The 22,632-nt window shown below is 51.1% G+C and overlaps 1 protein-coding gene across 1 annotated transcript; it reads right to left on the bottom strand.

The window, feature by feature from the left end:
• Positions 1 to 4,088: 4,088 nt before the first annotated feature.
• On the bottom strand, positions 4,089 to 22,270 carry OXTR (oxytocin receptor). Its single transcript, XM_074344424.1, has 2 exons — positions 20,977 to 22,270; positions 4,089 to 6,369 (listed from the first exon to the last, which is right to left on the bottom strand). The coding sequence occupies exons 1-2, from the start codon at positions 21,902 to 21,904 to the stop codon at positions 6,122 to 6,124; spliced, it is 1,176 nt and encodes a 391-aa protein (XP_074200525.1). The 5' UTR covers positions 21,905 to 22,270; the 3' UTR covers positions 4,089 to 6,121.
• Between the last annotated feature and the right edge of the window lie 362 nt (positions 22,271 to 22,632).

Below are 22,632 nucleotides of genomic sequence, written 5' to 3'. Positions count from 1 at the left end.
CTTACATTCTCTAGGGATGCTTTTCCCAAGTGTGTCATCCAGAACTTAGCCCTAAGAAAAAGGAAAGGGGGTAGCTTTTGTACTTAAATTTGTTTGGAAAGTGCCATATATTTCTCTCAAGAGATTTTCAACAGACATTAGTACATTAAAAGCTCTGACAAGTCCCGCAGTAATGAAACCTGTTTAGACCAATATCCCCCAATCCCCAAAGACAGCACAGGCAGCTTCAGTTCTGTTCCTGCTTCTCCTCCTAGTTGCCTTCTTTGGCCTCAATTTTACCATCCTTGAGATGATCTCTAATGTCCATGTCAGCTCTAACTTTTTACCTGTTTCTGTTTTTTCAAGTATCTTAATATGAAATTTCCAAACGCAGAGGAATGTTGAAAAGATTTGCTGTGGACCCCTATCTACCCACCATCTAGGCTCGACAACTCCCATTCACTGCTCCTGCTTTGTTGCATCTCTATCCATCTATCATCCACCCATCTCATCTTTATGCCTTTTTAAATAAGCTGCAGATATCGGTATATTTTACTGCTAAACACTCATCATTCATCCCTTACTTCTTGCAAACAAGAAAGTTATCGCCCAGAGGGGTCAGCAGACTTGCCAAAAGGTGCACAGCTAGTCACACTGATGCTGTGGTTCCAGCCCACTGCTCTCTGATCTACCAACGGCCCTGCATGTTCTCAAGTGGACTCAGCGAGGCCAGGCTCCTCCTGCTGAAAGAATTAAAGCCAAAATTACACCCCCTCGAAGGGCCTGCCCCTCAAACATCTCTCACGTCATTAGGCCTCCCATTTCAGACTTGGAATAGTGGGTTATGCCAAGACTTTTGCCCTCCTGGCACTGGCTATAACCTGGCTTGACCCTGACTCCAATTTTTCAAGCTCGTTCTCCTCTAAGGGCCAGGCTGCGGCAGGGGCTTGATCACCCATGAAGTTCATGGGGCTGGAGAGAGGACACAAATCTAGATACATGTCTGTCTGAGGGCTTCTTCCTTCTGGGACCACCTCCACCAAGCAGCCCACGAGACAGCACACCGCGGGGGGCGGGAGGGCGATGAGAGTGGCCAGGTGGGGAAGGTGGGGTTCCACGCTCTCTCATTCGCTACATCTGGCTCAGAAAGGTCTCCTGTTTAAGTTGCAGGTTTGGGGTCCAAGCTTCAAAAGGTGATTCAGTAGTGGAGCCCAGGAAGGGACATAAACCCATTTGTGATTCTGCAAGTGACCCCTTATCCCACTTGAAGAAATACGCATTAGGGTCCCTTCAAGGTAATGATCTAGAATCCCACTGTGCCGAGTTAGACTGCGACGCAGTGTGTGTGGCTACATCATACAAGAGGTTTTGCTGGTGGGTCTTAGAGCATCTTCTGACAGAACTCTGAGCAATCAGAATACCTGTGACTGAAGAGAATGGACCAGGGCCCCTCCTCCCACCCCACACAGCCCCGATGCACCTCTGTCATCATCAGGCAGATTGGGGTATTCAAGGGAAGCCCCACAAGGGAATTCAAGTCCACAAGCCACCTGAAACGGACACTGTTCCCAGGAGGCAAAAGAAGGACAAAGCCATGTATGAAAAAACATGTTTATTCAGTGCACCTTTTATAAAGCAGCTAATGATGCAGGCATCTCATTATTGGGCACATTATTCACCAACTGGCACAGACAGGAGGTACCACAGAAAGCCACCAAGTAGAACAAAACTGAGGAATTCACATTTTGCATTTAGTGGCATTTCATGACAATTAAGTACAAAAGGTTAAGTGATTTGAGACTAGGATCTTCGTAAAGGGCAGCCTCCCGCAGACACAACCCGCAGACCCACCCCAAAAGGAGACCAAATGTTGCGGCAGATTTTTTTTCAGGGCCTAAAGAAGTAATAAGGCTCAGGGTCTGCCAGTGTTCACACTTCACTTTGGACCATCAGGACAAACATTGCAGAAGAAAATCTGCACACTCCAATGTATTGGTCCCTCCAGCCACACGTTAGGTTTATAAACAGGTCTGAAACTGCAGGCAAAGGTGATTGGAAGACCTCAGGCGCGGGGTCTGGAGGAGGAGGACAGAGACCACTAAGCCTGAGGCAGCGTCCTGGCCCCTGCCCTCGTTTTTCCAGGCTCGACTTAGGGAAGGAGAAAGAGATGACAAAATATTCTCCAGAATGAGACTGTGAGGGAAGGGGCATGTAGCCAGTGGTGCGGCTGAAAGCAAATGTCACTGATTTTCTATAAAGCAAACCCCCTGTGTCATCGTGAGAATCAAGGTCCCATCCAGAGCTTTCACAGCAGGAGAATGAGAAAAGCATCCCAGTTGGTTCTGGTCCGAAGAACCTTGCAGTTCCAGCGTTCTCGGCAAGATTGTGTCCGTGGTCAGGAAAATCTACTGAGCAATGGTCTCTTTGATCCCCAGTGGCCTCTGGTGGCTGCTAGGATCGCACCTTCCCCGGGGACAGCAGAGACCGGGCATCTTTGGCTGGTGAGCAGAGAGGCTCAGATGCCCACAGACCCAAGCATCGCTGCATTTGCATCCAGGGTGCACTTGGGTCCTGGACATGGGCACTGAGACCCCAAACCAGCATCCTGTCAGTTTCCCAAAAAGCCAGGACTGGCTGGTGACAGCAACAGCACAACGCATTTCGGTCCAAAGATGACACTGTCTTCAGTCCCCAGTTAGCACTGAAGATCCTGTACTAAACGCTGGGGTTCTGAAAACCGGCATTTCAGTGTACGCCTCTCTTCTTAGCAAGAGGGCCCTGCTAGCTCTTTCTGCTGTGCATGTACATGTGCGAACGTGTGTGTATAATGCAGTGTGGAGGGAGAAGGGGAAGTGTTCATGGAGAGAGATCTGTGGCTTTGGGAAGTGCTCCTGCTGTGCCACAGTGAGCCCAAAAATATGTGTGAAAATTATAAAAAAAAAGTGCTCCAGAACACCATTGAGCTGGCCAGTTTCAGTCGAGAAACCTCCTATAATGTCCTGTATTTGATGACTCAAGGTATTTCTTGGACATGGTCACTTTGCAGCTCAAGACTGAGAGGACATTTGAGAACCTGTTTACCAGATTAAGTAAAACCTGAGACCCTCGGTGATGCTCTTCTGAATAAAACACAGCAGTCCACAGCTACAAGGCATCACTTCGGCCTTCCCTAGAGCAGGTCGCAGGCAACATCACTGCTGGTGCTTTGGGGCAAACAGGAAATACCACCTCTTGCAGGAAAAAACTAAGAATGAAAACCATGGGTTCTTCTGAAATGGTTAGTCACATGGAAACAAAAATTCTGGGAGGTAAGAGATTTCAAGGAATTCATCCTTCAAGCTGGCTGCCTCTGAATCCAGCTGGTAAAGATTTTTTTTTTAATTTTTAAAGTATTTAATTCAGTAGTTTTTAGCAGTCTCAAAATCGTGCACATCATTAATTCCAGAAAATTTTCATCATCTCCAAAAAAGCCCTGTATCTTAGTAGTCACTCCCCATCCACGCGAGCCTCCAGCCCCTGGCAACCACCGTTCTATAATTTGTCTCCGTAGGCTTTGCGGACACTTCACCTATGTGAATGGAACCACCTATGTGGCTTTTTGCAATGGCGCCTTTCACTTTACCTGATGTTTTCAGGGTTCTTCCACGTTGGGATCTGTGTCAGTACTTTGTTTCTTTTTCTAGCTGGATAATGTGCCATTATACAGACAAACTGTATTTACCCATTCAACAGCTGATAGACATTTGGTTATTCCTGCTTGGGGCCATTATAAATTAGAGCACTATAAACACTTGTGGACAAGTGTGTGTGTGCGCGCGACTTCACTTCTCTCGGGTGAAGGCCTAGGCGTAGCACTTCCGGCTCATAAGGTAGTTCTACGGGTCCCTTTCTGAGGAACTGCCAAACTGTTCTCCAAAGCGGCCATGCCACTTTGCATTCCCGCGAGCGGTATCTGAGAAATCCAGTTTCCCTGCGTCCCTGCCACCGCCTGTTCTTGCCCATCTCTTTGATGAGAACCATCTTGGTGGGTGTGCAGTGGTATTTCACTGTGCTTTTGATCTGCATTTCCCTCATGAGTCATAATACTGAAGGTCTTTTCATGTGCTTATTGGCCATTCATATAGTTTCTTTGGAGAAGATACGGAAATACATCTAGTCATGTGTGTCTTCGAATATTTCACCCATTTTTTAAATTGGGTCATTTGGCTTTGCATTGTTAAATTGTAAGGGTTCTTGATATATTCTGGATACAAGTGTATGATTGGCAAATATTCTCTTTCATTCTGTGAATTGTCTTTTTACTTTCTTCTTCTTCTTTTTTTTAATGGAGGTCCTGGGGATTGAACCCAGGACCTCATGCATGCTAAGCATGTGCTCTACCACAGAGCTATACGCACTCCCCCCTCCATCTTTTCACTTCCTTAATAGTGCCCTTTGAAGCACAAAAGTTTTGCACCCCTTTCGGATGAGGTCCAGTTGATCTATTCTTCCTTTACTTGTGTTCTGGGTGTCATCTCTAAGAAACTGTTGCCTAATCCAAGGTCACAAAGATTTAGCCCTGATTTCTTCTAAGATGTTTATAGTTTTAGCTCTTACCTTTAGGTTGACGCACTTTCAAGTTATCTTTTGCATACCATGTGAGGTAGGGGTCCAATTGCATTCTTTTGCATGTGGATATCCAGCACCATATATCAAAGAGACGATCTTCCCTACTGAATTCTCTTGTCACACCTGTCAAAAGTCTGTCGGCCACAGATGTAATGGTTTATATCTGTACTCTCTATTCCATTCCTCTGGTGTATACGTCTATCCTTTGGTCTACACCACACTCTCTTGATTACTGTAACTTTGGAGTAAGCCTTGAAACCAGGAAGTGTGACTCTACCAACTTTGTTCTTCTTTTTCAAGGTTTATGTGGCTATTCATATTTCCATATGAATTTTAGAATCAGCTTATTAATTTGTATAAAGCCAGCTAGGATTTTGATAGGGATTTCACTGAATCCATAGATCAATTTGGAGAGTACTGTTACCTTAACAATATTTAAGTCTCTGATCCATGAACCCAGGATGTCTTTCCATTTAAGACTTCTATTTCTCTCAATGATATTTTGTAGTTTTCAGAGTATAAGTCTGGCATTTCTTTCATTAAATTTATTTCTATTCTTTCTGACATTATGATAAATGGAATTATTTCTTAATTTCATTTTCATACTGGTCATAGCTAGTGTAAAGAAAAACAACTGATTTTTGTCTTGACCTAGTACTCTGCAACCTGCAATTATGTGTTAGTTGTAATGGGTTTGCGTGAGCATCTCTGTGTATGAATTCCTTAGAATCTTCTATGTACTTCTTTTCCAATTTGGATGACTTTTATTTTTCTTTCACCATGGTTTCTTAAGTAGTAGCTTCTTAAAACATTTTTTTACTTTTATTTTTTGTAACGGAGGTAATGAGGGTTGAACCCAGGTCCTCGTGCATGCTAAGCACACACTCTACCACTGAGCTATATACACCACCCGGTCTTAAATATTTTTAACCCAAGTTTTAATTGACTGTCTGTGCTGAACGTTCTCTCAAGAGAATCCCTGGCTCCTAGGGCCACCTTCTGGCAAGCTGGCGCTCAAGGATGCTAGCACCTTCCCACTCGAAGGCTAAAGGACTCTGAGGCCAGGGGGGATGTGAGCACCACCCTCCATCCGAGCTCCCATTCCCACCCCTTACCCCAAGCTCAGAATGCCAGGCTTCCGCACCCATTTGGTCACCAATCCTATACATACCACCTTTCACGTGATCCCAGGATAAAGGAGTGAAAGGATACTGGGGTGAAATCACAGGTCCAGGGGAAAAAAAAGCCCATTCAGTAGCCAGGGGTAGCAGTGGGGTCAGGGTAGCAGCAGTACCGTGGGAGCCCAGGGGGGCTCCAGGGCTTGTCTGACAACTGAGCCGCCCTATCATCTTCCCCCGTGAGACGGCTTCCCCACTGCAGGTCCCAATGCCCCACCCTACTCCAGCTCCACCAGGGTGTGGAGGGGTCCAAACTGAAAGATACCTTATATACACACGTGTGCAGCCACCAAGGGCCAGACTGTCCCTGTTGCACAACCCAAGCCAAGGGGGGCGGTCCTGACCCCGCCGGTTGGTCACACGGTGGGCAGCTGCGAGCCGCTTCTCTGGCTGGAGCTGTGCCCGCTCAGAACAAAGGTGGATGAGTTGCTCTTTTTGCTGACGCTCGTCTCTCCAGGGCGGCCGCCCTTCAGGCGGCTGGAGGAGCAGCAGAGGAAGCGCTGGACGAGTTCGTGGAAGAGGTGGCCGGTGAAGAGCATGTAGATCCAGGGGTTGCAGCAGCTGTTGAGGCTGGCCAGGAGCATGGCAATGATGAACGCTGAGGCTGCAGGAGGGAGCGGGGAGAACAGGGCATCACTACTGGGGCTTTCAGCCTTGTCTCCTGAGAACAGGTGCCAGGGGATGGGTCGCAAGACGGAGAGCTTAAGAGACGAAGTCTGCCTTCCTTCTTTCCATATGCTTGTGCTGGGGGTGCACTCAGCCAGCCCCCCAAGCCTTCCCTGGCTCTGCCCAGCCCTGGAAGCATCCCTGTCCTTTCTCCATCAGCATGGCCACCTGTGCATTCATTACTCAGCCCGCAAATATCAAGTGCCTCCTACTCAGAGCGTCCAGGGGCACAGAGTCGGAAGCTGCCAGACTGAGTTTATATTCCAGCCCTGCCAGCAACAAAGTAATTCCCCAAGAAACTGCTGTTTCCTAGTCTTTAAATGGGGATAACAAGAGCCCACAAAGCTCGTGGGGGGGCTACGAGGGTGAAAGAGCGTCTGGCACAGCCGGTGCCCAACACACGGACACTGCCATCAAGACCACGTGCCAGGTGCCAGGCTAGGCGCTGGGACACGAAAGTAAACTGTGCAGCCCCATGAGCTGGGCACGGTATGGGTCAGGTGGGCACACCGAGGTGGGTGAATTCGCTCTGAGAGTAAATCGTGGCCGGCCCCAGAGGCACCAGCATCTGAACTGATATCTGAAGGACACTCAGGAGCTTCCCAGGCGGAGAGGGGAGGAAGGGCACTCCAGGCAGAAGGAACAGCACAGGCAAAGGCATGGAAGCAAGAAAGCACCTGCTGTCTTCACAGCCGAGGAAGCGTTTCTGTGAGGACACCCCTAAGAGCACTGCTTCAGCACGACCAATAGGACTTGAACAGGAAAAGAGGGCACTGAAATTCTATGAGGAACTGTGCAGAAGCTGTTACACTGAAGACTTACTGAATTTCAGACCAGATTAATGATCAGAAAGCAACTTCAAGACATTGCTGGTCACAAATTTAAGCTTCAAAGGGGAAGACAAATTCCTGAGAACTTCCAGCTGAGGGGTGGGAATCTGGGTTTCTTTCAATGGCCTTAAATCTGACAAACTGCAGACACCCCCACCAGCAGAGAAGTACAGACACCCCCCCTAGAAATTCATGAGGAAAACAACGTTCCCAAGAACGCTGTTCACAGACACATCTTTGTGAGTGAAGGCGCTGCCAGAAGGCTTGGAAAATCTGATATTTAGTCCTCAATATTTTCTGCAAAAAATTTTCAAGAAATAGCCCCAGAATTCAAGAGCTCGATCCAGGGAAGCATTTCTCACAGGGACACTGGAGCTGCAAGATCTGGATGCCACCACCAATGTAGGCTGAGCACAGAGACATCTGTCAGCAAAGTCACCAAGTGCCAAAGGGGGAGGGTGATTGTAAGAGGAATTCAGTGGTTCTCAAAGTGGGGTTCCCGGCTCACCTGGGAAGTTGTTAGAAAAGTACAAGCTCAGGCCCCACCCTAGATCTACCGAATCAGACTCCCGGGGGTGATGCTCAGTACTGTGTCATAAACAGCCCTCCTCCCCTTTTGACGCAAGTCTGAAACCGCTGCTCTAATTACCTGGTGCACCTGTTAGAACAAAAGCAAGCCACAACGCACAAAGCCCCACGTCTTGCAAAAGAAAACGTTTAGGAAGCAAAGGAGTGGAGTCTAATCCTTAAACTAAACTAGGAAAGAAAAGAAAAGTAGAAAAGTAAAGGGTTGGGGTGGGGAGGGGGAAGCCAGAGCTTTTGAATTCCTCACTTTCTCTAACAGAGAGTGAAAAAGAGACACTGGATTTGGAGGGGTCAGAAAAAGAGGAATTTAAGTTGAGAAATTCTAGTGACATCACCAAGACTGAAACTAGAATGTCCTCAAAATCCTCATGAAACATATAGAATGAAATAGGCAAAATCAACACATGAACGTCAACATTTAGCAAGGCACTGAGAAGTAAACTGTCAGACACAAGGGATGAACATCCGTGTAGAAAGCTATGAAACGGGTAGAAGGACGTCTTAGGGGCAAAGTCCTCACGTGGACTGAGGGGGCAGCACGTTTCACCCAGCTGTACAGAATTATACGGTATAATCTTAGCTGTTGCAGCTGCTTGCCTCACTCTTGACATTTGGATATTTTAACTTGTTTATCCTATTTTTAAAAAACAACCTAAAGAAACAGTAATCACAAAAAAGCAAACAGTTAAGGAATCCCCAAGTAGCCACGTGGAGTTTTTCTACCTTCAAGTGGATGGGAGGAGCTGGGACCACAGCCAGCATCTCTGCCCCGACCTGGTGGCCACAGACACAAATGACCAGCCTGGCCTGGCTCTCGGGAAAGGATGACCCTCTAAGCTGAACCTGCTCATGTCAAGTTGCCAAATGCTAAAGGCACATTTGGACTTGTTAAAAAGTTGGCAATATCCTAACCAACCAAAGATATGGGTCCTCAGCAGTGGTGTTTCAAGCTGTTTGTGAAAAACAAACAAACAAACAAAAAAAAAAACAACAAAAAAACAGGCTATGTAGGACATTCCCAAGGAAGGAAGCAGCAGGAATAAAGGCACGTGAGTGAGACCATCCAAGCACATTCGGGGGCTGCCAGGCTTGGGGAGGGAGGGTTCAAGGGGGGAAGAGACTGGAAAGATCCAAGCGGAGGAGGAGGACCTTGAATTCAGGCTGAGCATGAACTTGAATCTACAGGCAATGGGGAGTTACTGGTTTCTGAGCAGGCGAGTGACTCACTGCACCTCATCTACTTTCTGAGCTTACTGTATCCTGTTTAGGTTACAACACTGCCCTTTCTGGTGGCTAGAAAGGCGTCCTAGGATTGAAGAACAGGAACAAAGCACAGAAATGCTGTCCTTGGCATTTTGTGATGTTGTTTCCAAGGGAGCACATGACAATGCAGTCAGTCGACCACCGGAATCATGGCTCAAGCTTCCGCAGAACACAACAGTGTTCAAAGCAGCCTTATCCCCATGTTATATATGAGGAAAGTGAAGCTCCGAGAAGGGAAGTGACTTCCCCAAGGACACACAGCAAGTCACCCTGTGCTCCTACTTGAAAGTAAATGAAGTCTGAGGCCTTGGAAAGCAAGGTCGGCATTCACACGTCAGGCTGGTTCCGGCTAGTTCCCTAACCGGATTGCTGGGCAATCACCCTCATGGTATGATTTGAAGGACAGAGTCAGAGAGCAATCCCCCTTTCCCAGAACAGACGTGGGCCCCCTCAGAGGCTAAACACTGCCCAGCTCCCAGTGATGGTCTTTTAAAATCCAGTGAACTTGGGAGGGGAAACACTCTGCCTCCTATTGGACCAGTATCCTCCCTGGCAGAAATGTCTACAGGTCTAGACACAAAAGGTGTGGGAGGCAAACCCTGCCCACTGCTTGTTTTTGTAAATGTTTTATTGAAACACAGCAAAGCCCATTCATTTACATATTGCCAATGGCAGCCTCTGCACTCCTAGGGCAAAGTTGAGTAGTTGTTACAGAGACCTTATATCCCAAAAGCCTAATATTACTGTTTGGCCTTTTAGAGAAAAAGTTAGCCTGTCCTTATCTAGATGCCTGTGGGAGGAGCAGATATTAAAAAGTAGAGGGAAACAACTCAGAAAAGGGAGGGGCAGACCCCCCCCCCCAGGCAAGCTCAGCCCACTTTTCCCCAAATCATTGGAAGCAGAACTGAGTGATGCCGTTGCTTTTAAAAAGTACCCAGACCTGGCACAAACCCTGGCTCTGGCACCCTTCACCCATGCATTCTAGGGCAAGTCAGCGAGCCTCTCTTAACCTCAGCTTCTCCACCTGCGAGATGGGAATAATACAAAGAACTTCTCTACAGAATCATTGCAAAGTTTAACCAGACAGGATGCCAAGTGCTCACCCTGATTCCTGGTACTTAATAAAGCTTAGCTAACTTTTATCATCACTACAATGATATGTGCATGCCCAATAAATGTCACTTCTCTTATCAATAAGAGAGTCAGGGCCGACGTGTGGAACAACGGGGAGAGGCTGCTCCCTGAGCTGGGCTGTGTCCTGGCAACTGAGGCAGAGACCCAGCGTGGGGCACGGGACTCGGCACCACCGTCGGAGCTTCTGGAGGCTGCACTGCCATATGGCGATGTCTGTCCAGTGTGGCTTTTGGGTCAGACTGCATGGCCGAGAAGGTCGGCTTATACATCGATTCTGTGCTGGCTCAAAAGTCCCACCCCCACCCCCTGCCCCACTAGTGTAACCCGCAGAGCTGGTCTGCCCTTCTCAGCTAGCTTCTAATTTCCTGATGGGTTTAAACAGACTGAAACAGTGGGCCATCTTTGGGGAGGACAAGGGCAATGCCTGGGGCCCCACTAGGTCAAAGGTGTGCTGAAGCAATGACGCAGCATTAGACAAGAAGGCTCCTGTCTTCTTCCAGCTGATGCATGAGGATGCTTTTGTCCTGGGAGTATCTGATCTTTCCCTGCAGACCTCAGTGCTAAGATCTGTTTTGCTTACACAGAGCCTGGTCATTCCAGCTGTGAGGAGCTGCTGTCTCTCTGTTGTAAAATTCCCTGTCTCCTGCCCACCTGCATTTCAGCACCAAGTCCTAGGGCCATGCCATCACCTAGGTGGTTTTTCTACCCTGAAATCCTTCCTGTGCTGATTGTCTTCTTTCAAAACAGCCACCCAGCAGGTTGCTGCAGTTGGACACTGAAAAGGTGGCTTACAGAGGCTAGACTCAGTGGAGTCTGGCAGGCTGGCAGTGGATGCTGTGGTACCCATGCCCAGTCCCATATTAGGTGCAAGTGCTCATCCCTGAGTTCCTCCAGAGGATAACACCCTGCTCAGGGCAGTCCACACCCAGTGCACCAAAGCCCACCCCTTCACCTTCATCCCAGCCTCCCTGAAGGGCCAGCCCAGCTCCTAAGTGCCCCATGACACTGGCCCCGGCCACACTTTCCACAAAGCAGAGCAATGATATAGTCAGTGTGGACAAAAGGAGGACCTGGAAGTCACAATCAACAGACTCACCAAAGGAGTGGCAGCCAGCAACTCCTGGGGGGTCAGGCCAGTGGGGAGCCCTTCACAGAGGATCAAGATGCAAACCCCCAGGGTCTGAACCCCCCTCCCACCTCATTTCCTGAGTCACATCTACTGTTTGAGCCGCCCATCCTTGAAGTGACACCCAGAGGACTTTGAGAAAATTGGAAAAAAAAAAAGTGTAAAAGGGCTTTGTGAATGGCAAAGTGTTTGTTCAAGTTACTATATTATTATTATTAACAGATATGAAATATGATCAACTCCGTAATTTTTTCTAGCCCAAGGCTGGGGACTCCTAGTCTATGGTTGATTCAAGAAACTGTCCTTTGTCCTTTCTTCCATGACTTCAAAAATTTAAAAAACAAAAATCAAAACCTGGAGTCCTAGCATTAGATTACATGACCCCAGGGGAACTCTAGAGTGTCCATTTTGGAAAAACTTACTCTGCCAGTGACGTAAGAACCCCAGAGGGGAAGGGGTGCAACCCTGGGCGAGAGCAGAACTTGAGGGTCTCCACCAGGAGAGCTCATTCTCATCTGTCTCTTCCACCCCAGTCAATGGCGGGGGGTGGGGGGTGTAGATCTGGGAGAGGGTGGGGGGACCCAAGGCTGGGGACTAGGGATCATCTTCCAGCACAGCTCCTATGTGCCAGAGGACTAAGCAGGGCCAGCCAACAGTAAATGTCCCCTGCTGGGCATTTGACCCCAGGGGACAGAAACAACTCGGAACTTACACCCAGCACTGTGATTCATCCAGATGGGCGGCAGAGGGCCACGCGAGGACAGTGTGCCCCCAGCGTTCCATCCGCCTACAGCCTGGCTTGACTCAAGCCCCAAGAACTCCCTTGTTCGGATTTCCCGGCACTCCCTCCACCCATCACCAGCACCGTCACCATGCGCCCAAATTAGCCCAGAACAGCTGACGGGCAGCTGGCCAGGGCCTCTCTGGCTGTGTTGTTCCTAGGGTAACTAACACGTTTCCCGTATTCATACGATTCAAAGACATATGGCTCATCTGACTTCTCTCATCTGGATCAGATCAAGCTCATCAATTTCATAAGAGGCTCTCACCCCAGAAACCAATCACTGAGTTCAAGGCCTCCTGGCCCCAGCGCTCCAATCAGGCCTCTCTCCCAGGGGAGCGGGAATTCAGGTCTAAGTCTCTCATCCTGATAGAGACTGTGTAGGAATTTGGAAACTGTGGTCTACTGAAAGACTTAAAAAATATATATATTTTATATATATATATTTTATATATATTTCATATATATATATTTCAATGTGCACTTACATAAAAATTGAATTCTAATATGTATTACAGGGCACCTTCTTTGAACAGACCACCAATCTACAACAACGGAATTGTTAAAGTCACAGATGTAGGATCTCGCCATGTATTCTGAAATCATGATAAGCAATAAAAGCCAGATTTGTGGGCTCCAGAGCTTTAAATGGGTTTCTCTAATGTCACTGCTCAAATCTGGGGGCATGTGGGGCCCACTACACAGGACCTACAGAATAACCACATTCTGGAGGCAGAAGAGCTGGGGCTTCCTGCAAACGACCAGCCCCTGTCTACCCTTCAGAGTGTGACAGGGCGCTGCTGCCAATTTGGGCCACCCATGTAAAGGCTAGCCACACATTTTGGTAACAGTGTTAATATATTAAAGCCTCATCATTTCATGTGCAGCCAATGAGCCAGCTGCATGGATAATGCACAGCCATCATTTAGGAGTTTGTAAAAATGCAGACTCCTGGACCCTACCCAGACCTACTGAATCAGAATCTGCAATTTAACAAGTTCCCCTATGTGATCTGTGAGCACACTGAAGTCTGAGACGTATTCCTCCAGTATGGGAAAAGATAATAAAGTAACTGTCCAGTGACCACAACATGGAATGTGCACCTGCTTCTTTGCACAGCCAGCTCCTACTCATCCTTCAAAACCCCTTTTAAATGCTGCTTCCTCTCTGAAATCCTGATTTCTTCCCAGGGAGACCAAATCAACAAATGCCTCCTGGGGCATTCACAGCACTTGGTAAATAAATCAGCACCATCCCTTCCTATTGTCATTATTTATGTTTATAATCTGTGGTCGAGTTCTGTGACTCATTTGTGGCTCTGTCCTTGGTTGCCAGCAGAGATTGCAAAGTAGGAAATGTTCAATAAGCGACTAAGTTGAACTGAAGCATGAAACTAGCAGACAGGAAGTCCTGGTCAGTCACTGCCACTAGCGTGTTGGAAAGACAAAAAGACAACTCCCCTGCGTAACAGTGGGAGACGGGCCCCTAACGAGACAGCTGGACTCCAGTGCAATTCCCTCCAGGAAAGTTAGGTTCACACTCAGATATTGAGGTCAGGTGGAGAGAAAGAAAGAGAATGAGTAAGAGTGACCATTACAGCATGAGACATGGCCGGAGTGCAGAGGCCCATGGTACTGAAGCTTCGGCAAAAAGGTGGGAGGAGCCAGCTCCCAGCAGACCACAGAGGGAGGGGCTGGCAGAGGCTGGTCTGCAGTGGCCAGGAATCAGGAGCACAGAAATCAGGAATCGGGGGCTGGGAATGAAAGGCTGCCTGGTTACTCCTCCCTCCCACCCCCAACCCCTCATGCAAGAGTCCCCTTGGGTTTCCAAAGCCCAGAGCTAGAACCTCCCCACCTCCTCCCCTACTGCCTCCTCCAGGCGAGGCCGCAACTTTCCTTTACCTGTTAAGTCTTGTTCCCAGCATCACCGGGCCTGCCGCCACTCAGTGAGAACGTGACCCCTCTGCTAGCACGCACTCCTGAGCTCAAAACAATTCACCTCCTCAACTGCACTGACTGACCTTGGGACCCAACATGGCTTGAAATTTGTCTCTTTTTCAAGCATTTACTGAGCACTTACTACATCCAGGTACTGTGTCACCATTCATTCCACCCTCCCCACAACCTAAACCCTACTCTTAACCCCTGAAAACTGAGTCCCAGGCAAGTCGAGTCAATCACCCAGGGTCACTGCCACGGCTCCATCTGGCCACAACATAGGACGGAACCATCCTGGCAGAAACTAGGGTTGTCCCTCCCAGAGGTCGGTGGGTATACCCAGAGACCAACCTTGGCCTGACCGCCCCACATTCATGCTTGTGCCACAGGAGGGTGGGTGAGGGCCCAGGGAGGGCTCCTTGCACGCTCTCCTCATGGGAAGACTGACAACTCAAGGCAAAGGTTCTGTGCAGGACCCTCGGGCAGTGCTGAATAACTGCCTGCAGAATGAGTGCACTGGCATTCACAGGAGGAGGGACACCCCAGCTGGGGGAAACAGGGAAAGCTTCATGAAAGTGACCAGGGGACAAAGCCGCCACATCCAGCTGTTAAGATTGTGCACTGCACAGCTCCTAGGAGCACCATTCTCACAGACCATAAGGTAAATGGAACCCCCTGGATTTGTGCACAAAGCAGCCCACACATTGGACTTGGACTGTGAAGGATGGGTCTCCACAGAAGAGACTGAGGTAGGTGCTCCTGGGACGGAAAGAGAATCAGCCTGCGTGCAAAGCAAAAGGCCCTGCGGGAAGTGGCAAGTCAGCAGGTCTGGCTTGGGCGCACTAGGCGGACTGGCCAGAGCCCAGTGCGGAGGTGGTGAGGGTACTCATTTGTTAGACCGTAGTCCCGGCCAGGCCTACACAGTGGGCCCAAACCAGCGCTCTCAACGAGGGCAATTCTGCTCCATAGAGGACATCTGGCAATGTCTGGGGACATTTCTGGTGGCTACAACCACAGGGAGGTGCTCGTGGCATCTAGCAGGTGGGGGCCAGGGATGCCACTAAACATCCTACCTCACACAGGATGGTCACCCCACCCCACACCACACTCAGAGATTATCTGCCCCCAAATGTCAACAGCGCCAAAGCTGAGAAACCCGCTCTAAACCGAGAAGCTGGTGATGGAAAGGGAAGGAAATAGAGACATGAGAGGTGAGAGGTACTAAGGGAAGACAGTGGATGGCGGGGAGGAGTGGAGAGACATGGGCTTTGAACCCAGACTGCTGAAAGGGCCTGGCGGTTAGCACAGATATAGCTCAGTGGGTGGGTGTGTGCTGGGTGTTACAGGAAAGAGGTCCCAGGAGTCAAGTCATCTGGGCCACACAGAGGGCACAGGGGCTGGGGCAGGAGGGAAGCAGTCTGGCCTTCCCAGGCATGGGATGACCTGGGTTCAGTTCCCAGCCCCGCCTGTGCTGTTGAGCAGTCTGTGCCTCTCTGAGCCTTAGTTTCCTCATGTGTAAAATGGGGAAACCACCCCCTTACCTTGCTGTGTTTAGGTGAGGATAAGAGATGGAGCCAGGCACAGGGTCCGGGACTCAGAAAGGGGCGGCTACTGATTTCAACTAATCCAACTCCTCACTTCACTGCAACTGATGCCCAGAGAGGGTGGCATGTTCCATCACAAGGTATTGTCCCCACTGCTCAGGCAGGAATGACAGAGGCCCAGAGACCACCCAGAGACATGCCCCCAAATCACACAGATGGCCTGAGACCAGGCCTCTGAAAGAGACTCTTACCACCTCCAGTGCTGTCCCCATCCCCCCACCCCCGCAGGGCTCTGGCAGTTGGGGCCCTCCCGGGCCCCCTGCTCCACCTCCCACCTGCTCCCCAACCCACTCAGACATCCATCAAACAGACAAATATATGTAGCAAAGCCTCACCCAACAAGCTTGTTTGTTTTGGGTTTGGTTTTTTTTTTTTTTTTTTTTCTGTTTTTGAGCAAATCTTTGGGTAAAAAATAAATAAATAAAGTCATCTTGGGGGCAGAAACCCAAGGAGAAACCATCAGCATTAGCCAAGAGCACACAAGAATCCACAACTGCTCAATCGGATGAGACTGTGGTCACTAATTGCCTGTCTAATTGCAATTCATGCCCAGAAGGACCAAGCTTGAGAAAAGGAAAGCTCTGTCTCATCTCCTCCTGCATCCCCGTCCCCACTGCTCTCCATCTCAGTGGGTCACCTGAAGAGCAAGCCCCTCCAAGGTACCCAGCCCACCCACACCTCGGGCACAGTGTTCTAGGGAAGGTAAGGCGGGCAGGCCACACAGGAGGGGCCACAATTCCACAGAAACAGGGAAGCTCATTCTGCAGATGGGGAAACATGTAAAACCAGGCCTCCTGTGCATTTCAGCCTCCTTCCTGGTGCAAGACCTTGACAGATGTTTGACTACCCCCAGTAGTGGGACACTCCTTCACTAAGTCACCAATTCTCTTGCCGGAGGGCTGCCCAGAAAGCCCTTATTTCTCTTGAGTACAACTCTATACACCCATCCCTGCCCCTTCCCCTGCACCTTCCTCCTCTCATCTCCCACATGTTTGTTCAACAAGCACTGGCTGAGCTCGGATGGGCGGCCAGCCGTGTGCCAGGCACAGAACACACATCCGTGAGCAGGACAGGTGGCGTCCCTGCTATGACAAGGCTCATAGTTCACCTCTCGGGCTTTAATATGCTTCTCCAAATAACAACCTCCCTGGACACACTGGCTACTGTCCAGAAGACCCTGCCTTCACCCCGCTTCTCCCTCCACCCAGGCTTTCAAGAGAAAAATGTCCATTTCTCCAGCTGGAGTAAGTGCCAGAATTCTCATAGTCAATCCCAAGAATGCAAACAAAACATTTAATAAGAAGAATGGGGAGAGGGGAGGGGAAGACAGGTCATACCATATCATCCTCATAACATCTCCAGGAATAGATTTGCCATCCTCATTATAACAGAGGAGGAAGCTGAGGCTCAGAGAGGGACACTACCTGCTCAAGGACACACAGGAGAAAGTGGCAGGGTGGGCTCCACACACAGGCCCGCCACGTGGCTCCAACATCTGCTCTTTCCCTGCATTGGGACCTGGGGTCCTACAGTGCCCACCGCTGTCCTGGCCAACTGGATACCTCCATCTCCTCTCCACCTCCCTCAGCACCACCCCGGGGTCAGAGTCCTTGGGACCAGCAGCAAAGCAAATTACACTGAGCGCAAAGGAAAAGGCTGGTGTCAAATCTCTTGCTGTGGAATTGGATCCTGAAAGTTACATCCAAGGCTTTTCCAAACCTGCCCCGGGTGACTGGTCCCAGCCTGCCTCCTGCAGCGGCACCAAAGCAGGGCCCAGCAGTATGGGGCTGCTCTCAAGGAGAGGGGCTCATGAAATCCCAAGCCCTTCCCCTTGAGGTTTTTCTTCTGTTTTTTCCTATGAATGTTGGAAAGATTGAAATTGAGTTTTCCTCTTTGCTTTGGCTCTGATGAAAAGGAAGCCTCAAGGACAGCTCACCACCCTGCCACAGAGCCTTCATTATTTTTGTTATTGCTATTATTTTTCTATCCTTTCCCCTTCTTCCCAGTTTCCTCATGTCTACTTTATCTTGTGGTATCCCCCAAATCTTTGTGCTCTCCTCAAATTATTTTTGGAACAAGGAGCTCTAAACCCATAAAGGCAGTGCTTGGTGGAGTGAAGGTGTACGGGGAAAGAAGTTGCTCAAGGAGAGAGAAGGAAAAGGAGCATCTGATTTTCACAAGAACAGCAGGGGTAGGGAACCCTCCTGAAGGAGGAATTTGGAGTCCCAAGGAAGCCTCCAGGGCACATGCGAGTTCTCCTCCTGCTCTGTTAGCCCCTGACCTGTCAGAGGTTGAGGAGCTGCTGGTTCTCCCCGAGGTTTTCATGACAAAGGTGTCAGCGGGAAGGATGCCCCACTCCTGCTCCCACAGAGCCTGCCTGCCCCTGGGCTTCGAGGAAGGATGTCATGCTGTTCACAAAGCACTTCCCACTCACCAAGAGATGAGAAGAGCCTGGGGCCCTGATCTAGACAGTTTGCATTCTTGTCAATTCCTTTCCTCTTGGAGAGAAAGGCTAGAGCTGCGCATCCATGTCACTTTGCTGATCAAAATCTCCAGTAGCTCGAACGTCCCTGCCTTGTTCCTTCCTTACCACTTGCCGAAAGCCTCTAGACTTGAGTCATGTCTCCTAAGTGACTGTAAAAGCCAGCATTCCGGATGGCTCAGCCTGCTACTTGCAATTATTCAAATGAATGCCAACTGAGCACCAGGCATGCTTCTGGCTCATGTCCCATCCACTTGGATCTGTATCCCTGAGGCTGAGGAATGACCTGACCAGGCCAGTGGCAGGTACCTAAGTCCTCTGTGCTGGGTGAGCTGGAAGCCCACCCCTGGCAACACGCTGGGGGAAGCGGGGTGCTGGGAGCCATGGCATTAGGACTCCCCTGTTGTTTGCATTTGTGCGCAGAGCACCCAGGACAGAATGCCAAGGAGCAACTGAGCACTTGGGTGTTTCATGAGACTCCACTCTTTCCTCTGAACCAGGAAAGGGAGCAAAGGGACCTGAGGCTCCTGGAGCCTAAGCAGAAGCCAGTCTCACTCAGGAAATCATCGGGGGACCACATGTACCCCAAAGTCCTCCAGCCCCCACTTCAGCTGGGGACGCCCTCTAGCTATGTCTCTCCCTGCGCCTTGTCTTTAAGTCAGAAACATGAATCATTCAACACATTTTAAAGGGTAGAAAAGATCTAAACTTCACTGAGTGATTATGACATGTGTGGATCACACATTCTCATTCTTTAGGAAGGAAAGTGAGACAGAGGGGCACAGGTGCGGGGATGGAAGTCATATGGGGGGAGAGAAGGAGGGAGGAAGGTCAGCAGGGAGGAAAATAAATGAGAGAGGCGGGGCGGGGGGGGGGCAGGAGGATGCAGCAAAGAGAGAAGAGCAGGATTATCCCCCATGAATCAATGGAAGGCCGAACCACCCTCATTCTAAAAGCAAGACACTGAGGTGCCAGGGGGAGAAGAGGACCCTTCAGCTAGTAAGGGCTGGAGGGAGGACTAGATCCCAGGTCTCCCCAATATCTGCTCTAAATGGGTGCAGCTCTCACTTCCTCGAGAGCTGGTGTTTAAGCTCCTCAAGACCTGGGTCTAGCATCTCTTGATCCTGCCCAGGAAACAGGTGTGGCCTGATGCCTTATTTAGAAACACTCACTACTGGCTTTTACTCATCTCAATGCCCTAGTCGTCTGCCCTTCAGAGGAAGCCTGGCACTGGGGCAACAAGGGTTAGGGAGGAAACCCCAATTCTAGTCTGCTTCCCATCTGCTGTGTAACCTGGAGCCAGTGCCTTGCCCTCTCTGGACCCCTGAACCCCCTCTGCAGGGTATGCCCAGGCTGGATCTGCTGAGTCTTCACAGCAGCCCTCACCGTGCAAACCACCCGGCCGGGCATTCCACAGGTGCTCAATCAATTTGAATTAGGTAACTGCTCCAGCCACAAAGGCAGACATTGGGCTAATTGTGAAGGTTGGGTAAAGCCAGCAGTCTGTGATTTTGGGAAGAGAGCAAAGCAAACTTATCCAGCTGAATGAAGGGAGATTTCCGCTTTCACGGGATGGTTGTATTTGAGACTGTTGGGAGGACTAGTGATTCCGTCCAGAAATGGGACATGTGCACTACCTCAGGGACAGAACGGATAACAGCAAACCCCTCAGCCTTTCCTTAGAAGCATTTAAGCCGCCGGCACCCCAGTGCACTGTTAATGCTTAACCTCGGGCAAAAGGTGTAAGTCATTCACCACCACTCACCTTCCCCTTTGCTCTTTGGAAATGAGCTACTGGAACTGTGGGAGATGAAAGTGGAGCTGCCTGCAGCTCAGAGCTCACAAGCGCTGGCCACAGCCTACAGCGGCCGGCGCTCTCTGCTCCCCCAAGTTCTCTCCCCACAGAGCCTCCCATTCTACGCTCTCCTGGTCTCCCCGACACCCAAGCTCAAGGATGGCCCCTGGCCACCCTCAGCCCTGACCTCCCCGTCCTCCAATCTGGACGGCGCGTTCCCTGCCTGCCTGCCGAAATCACCTAGCCTCCCCAGTCAAATGGGAAAGTTTGTATCCCCGCTCCCTTCCCCGCCCCACTCCCCGCCCCCATCAGGAGCTACTTACCGGTTCCTGGGCACCACCAGCCCAGGTGCCTGTCCCCAGCCCCAGCAGTACTCACCTCTCCACTCGCACAGCTTGTCCCGTCCACTGGGAGAGGGGTCCAGGGACTAGTCTCTGCACCCCAAGACGCCCTGCTGGCACCTTCTCAGAGCTTGGTTGGAGGAATGGAATTAACCACCTCCTTCTGCTCTGATCCAAACTAGACCTCACCGGTTCAGACCGACTTGGACTTAAAGGGGAAGTTCAATGTAAAGAGAACTTAACTTGGAAGGAACTTGAGCTGGGGCCTGGGTTGGAAAGTTACCTCCCCCACTCGCCAATCAGGTGGGAAAGGCAAGTTACTGGAACCTGTTTCCTGGTCCATATAGCAAACCTAATGTCCCACATGCAGCCCAAAGCCTGTGCTAAAGATTTTACGTGCATTTTCTCATTTCATCCCCCTACTGCTGGGGAGAGCTGGTACTTTTATCATCATTGCCATTTTACAGAAAAGGAAGCCAAGTTTCAGAATTTACGCCCAAAATCACTTGTCCAGCGGATGATGGGGCCATGACTCGAATCCAGGTCTCCAGGATTCCCAAACCCATTTCTCCCCCATGAGGTCCCCAGAACCCTGGACGTTCAGAGGCAGCCAGACCAGGGCCCCGCGCCGCCGCGTTCCCTCCTCCCGGTTTCCTGCCCGCGATACCTTCCTTGGGTGCATCGGCGTCCCAGACGCTCCACATCTGCACGAAGAAGAATGGGGTCCAGCACACGATGAAGGCCAGCACGATGATGAAGGTCATCTTGACCGTGCGAATCTTGGCCTTGGAGATGAGCTTGACGCTGCTGACGCGTGCCAGAGCCGCGCGGCCCTCGCTGCCTGACGCCGCGCCCTCGGGCCCCGCGGCCGCCTCGGCTGCAGCCGCCGCGGTCTTCAGCCGCAAGTTCTGCCAGATCTTGAAGCAGATGAGGCCGTAGCAGGCGGCGAGCACGATCACAGGCACGATGTAGACGGCGAGCGTGATCCACGTGATGTAGGCCTTGGGCCCCCAGGGCTGGATGAAGACCGCCCAGCAGTCGAAGACGCCGTCGGCCACCTCGCGCAGCGAGAAGATGTGCACCTGAGGCGTGCTGGCCACCAGGCAGCCCAGCCACGTGGCGAGCACGGCCAGGCGGTCCGTGCGGCGGCGCAGCGCGCGCAGAGGCTGGCAGATGGCCAGGCAGCGGTCGAGCGACATGAGCAGCAGCAGGTAGGTGGAGGCGAACATGCCCACCACCTGCAGGTACTTGACCAGGCGACACAGCAGGTCGGGCCCGTAGAAGCGGAAGGTGATGTCCCACAGCAGTTGCGGCAGCACCTGGAATACCGCCACCACCAAGTCGGCTATGCTCAGGTGCTTCATGAAGAAGAAGAGGCGCGAGTGCTTGTGGCGCGTGGTGCGCAATGCAAGCAAGACGCACGCGTTGCCGCTGAGCGCCAGGAAGAGGATGAGGCACAGCACCGCCACCTCCACGCGCGCCAGGGCCTCGTTACGCTGTGGCGGCCCGGAGGTGCGGTTGCCCTGGGCCCCCGGCGGCGCCGCGCTCCCGTTGATCGCCTCGGCGCTCCAGTTGGATGCAAGCGCCCCCTCCATGACCGTGGCTCCCGCCGTGCGCCCCTGGCCTTCGAGCCCTTTAAGGCGTGGTGCACGGGGCGGGGGCTGGACGCGCAGTGCCGGAGTGCCTGCGGGCGGGAGCGGGGGGCGCTCCTGGGATCCGCTCAAATCCGCTCCTGAAACAAACCCCGAGGGCCGCGAAAGGGCCGCGCGGTTCTCTTCCGACGCACCTGCGGCTCAGCTGCCCCCTTCCGCGGGAACTCAAGTCATCTGGGACTAGCGCCACAACCGCCAGCCCTGGGGTTGCTCAGCCGCCACCCCAGAAATCCCCATTTAAGGTACCTCCTCTGAGACACTGGAAATGAGCGGGAGTCTACCGGACCGGCAGTTCCTTGAGACATTCAGTTGTTTCCACTGAAAGAGGGAGGATCATAATCAGTTTCCTCCGGAGCTGGGACTTCTAAGCCAGCCACCTCCCCCGGGGATCCTCCAGCTAGCTGTGTACCCCCCAGAACCCACCTCCATCGAGACCCAAACCAGCCACCTCTCCTAGTAAACCTTACTGCAGGTGCTCCCTCCGGAGATCCCCAAACAGCCACTTGCCCTGGAAAGCCCAGTGCAGGACCATCCTCCTCCAACCTCCTGTTTCTAAGATGCTTAGGATCCACCCCTGAACTTCCGCAACAGCCGCCTCTTTGGAACCCCAGTCCAGCGGTCCATCCCGGAGGAACTCCAGACTCAGTACTACTCAGGACGCCTAGCCGCTG

Source organism: Camelus bactrianus, chromosome 17, assembly GCF_048773025.1.
Source record: "Camelus bactrianus isolate YW-2024 breed Bactrian camel chromosome 17, ASM4877302v1, whole genome shotgun sequence".
Classification (NCBI taxonomy): domain Eukaryota; kingdom Metazoa; phylum Chordata; class Mammalia; order Artiodactyla; family Camelidae; genus Camelus; species Camelus bactrianus.
The sequence above is the reverse complement of the archived record's forward strand: the minus strand, read 5'-3'. Positions and strand labels throughout refer to the sequence as shown.

Excerpts from the sequence above, each read along its gene's own strand:
- OXTR (XM_074344424.1), bottom strand. The coding sequence starts at position 21,904 with ATGGAGGGGGCGCTTGCATCCAACTGGAGCGCCGAGGCGATCAACGGG. Across the intron at positions 6,370-20,976 it reads CGCCGATGCACCCAAGGAAG|CCTCAGCGTTCATCATTGCC; the intron begins GTATCGCGGGCA and ends TCCCTCCTGCAG.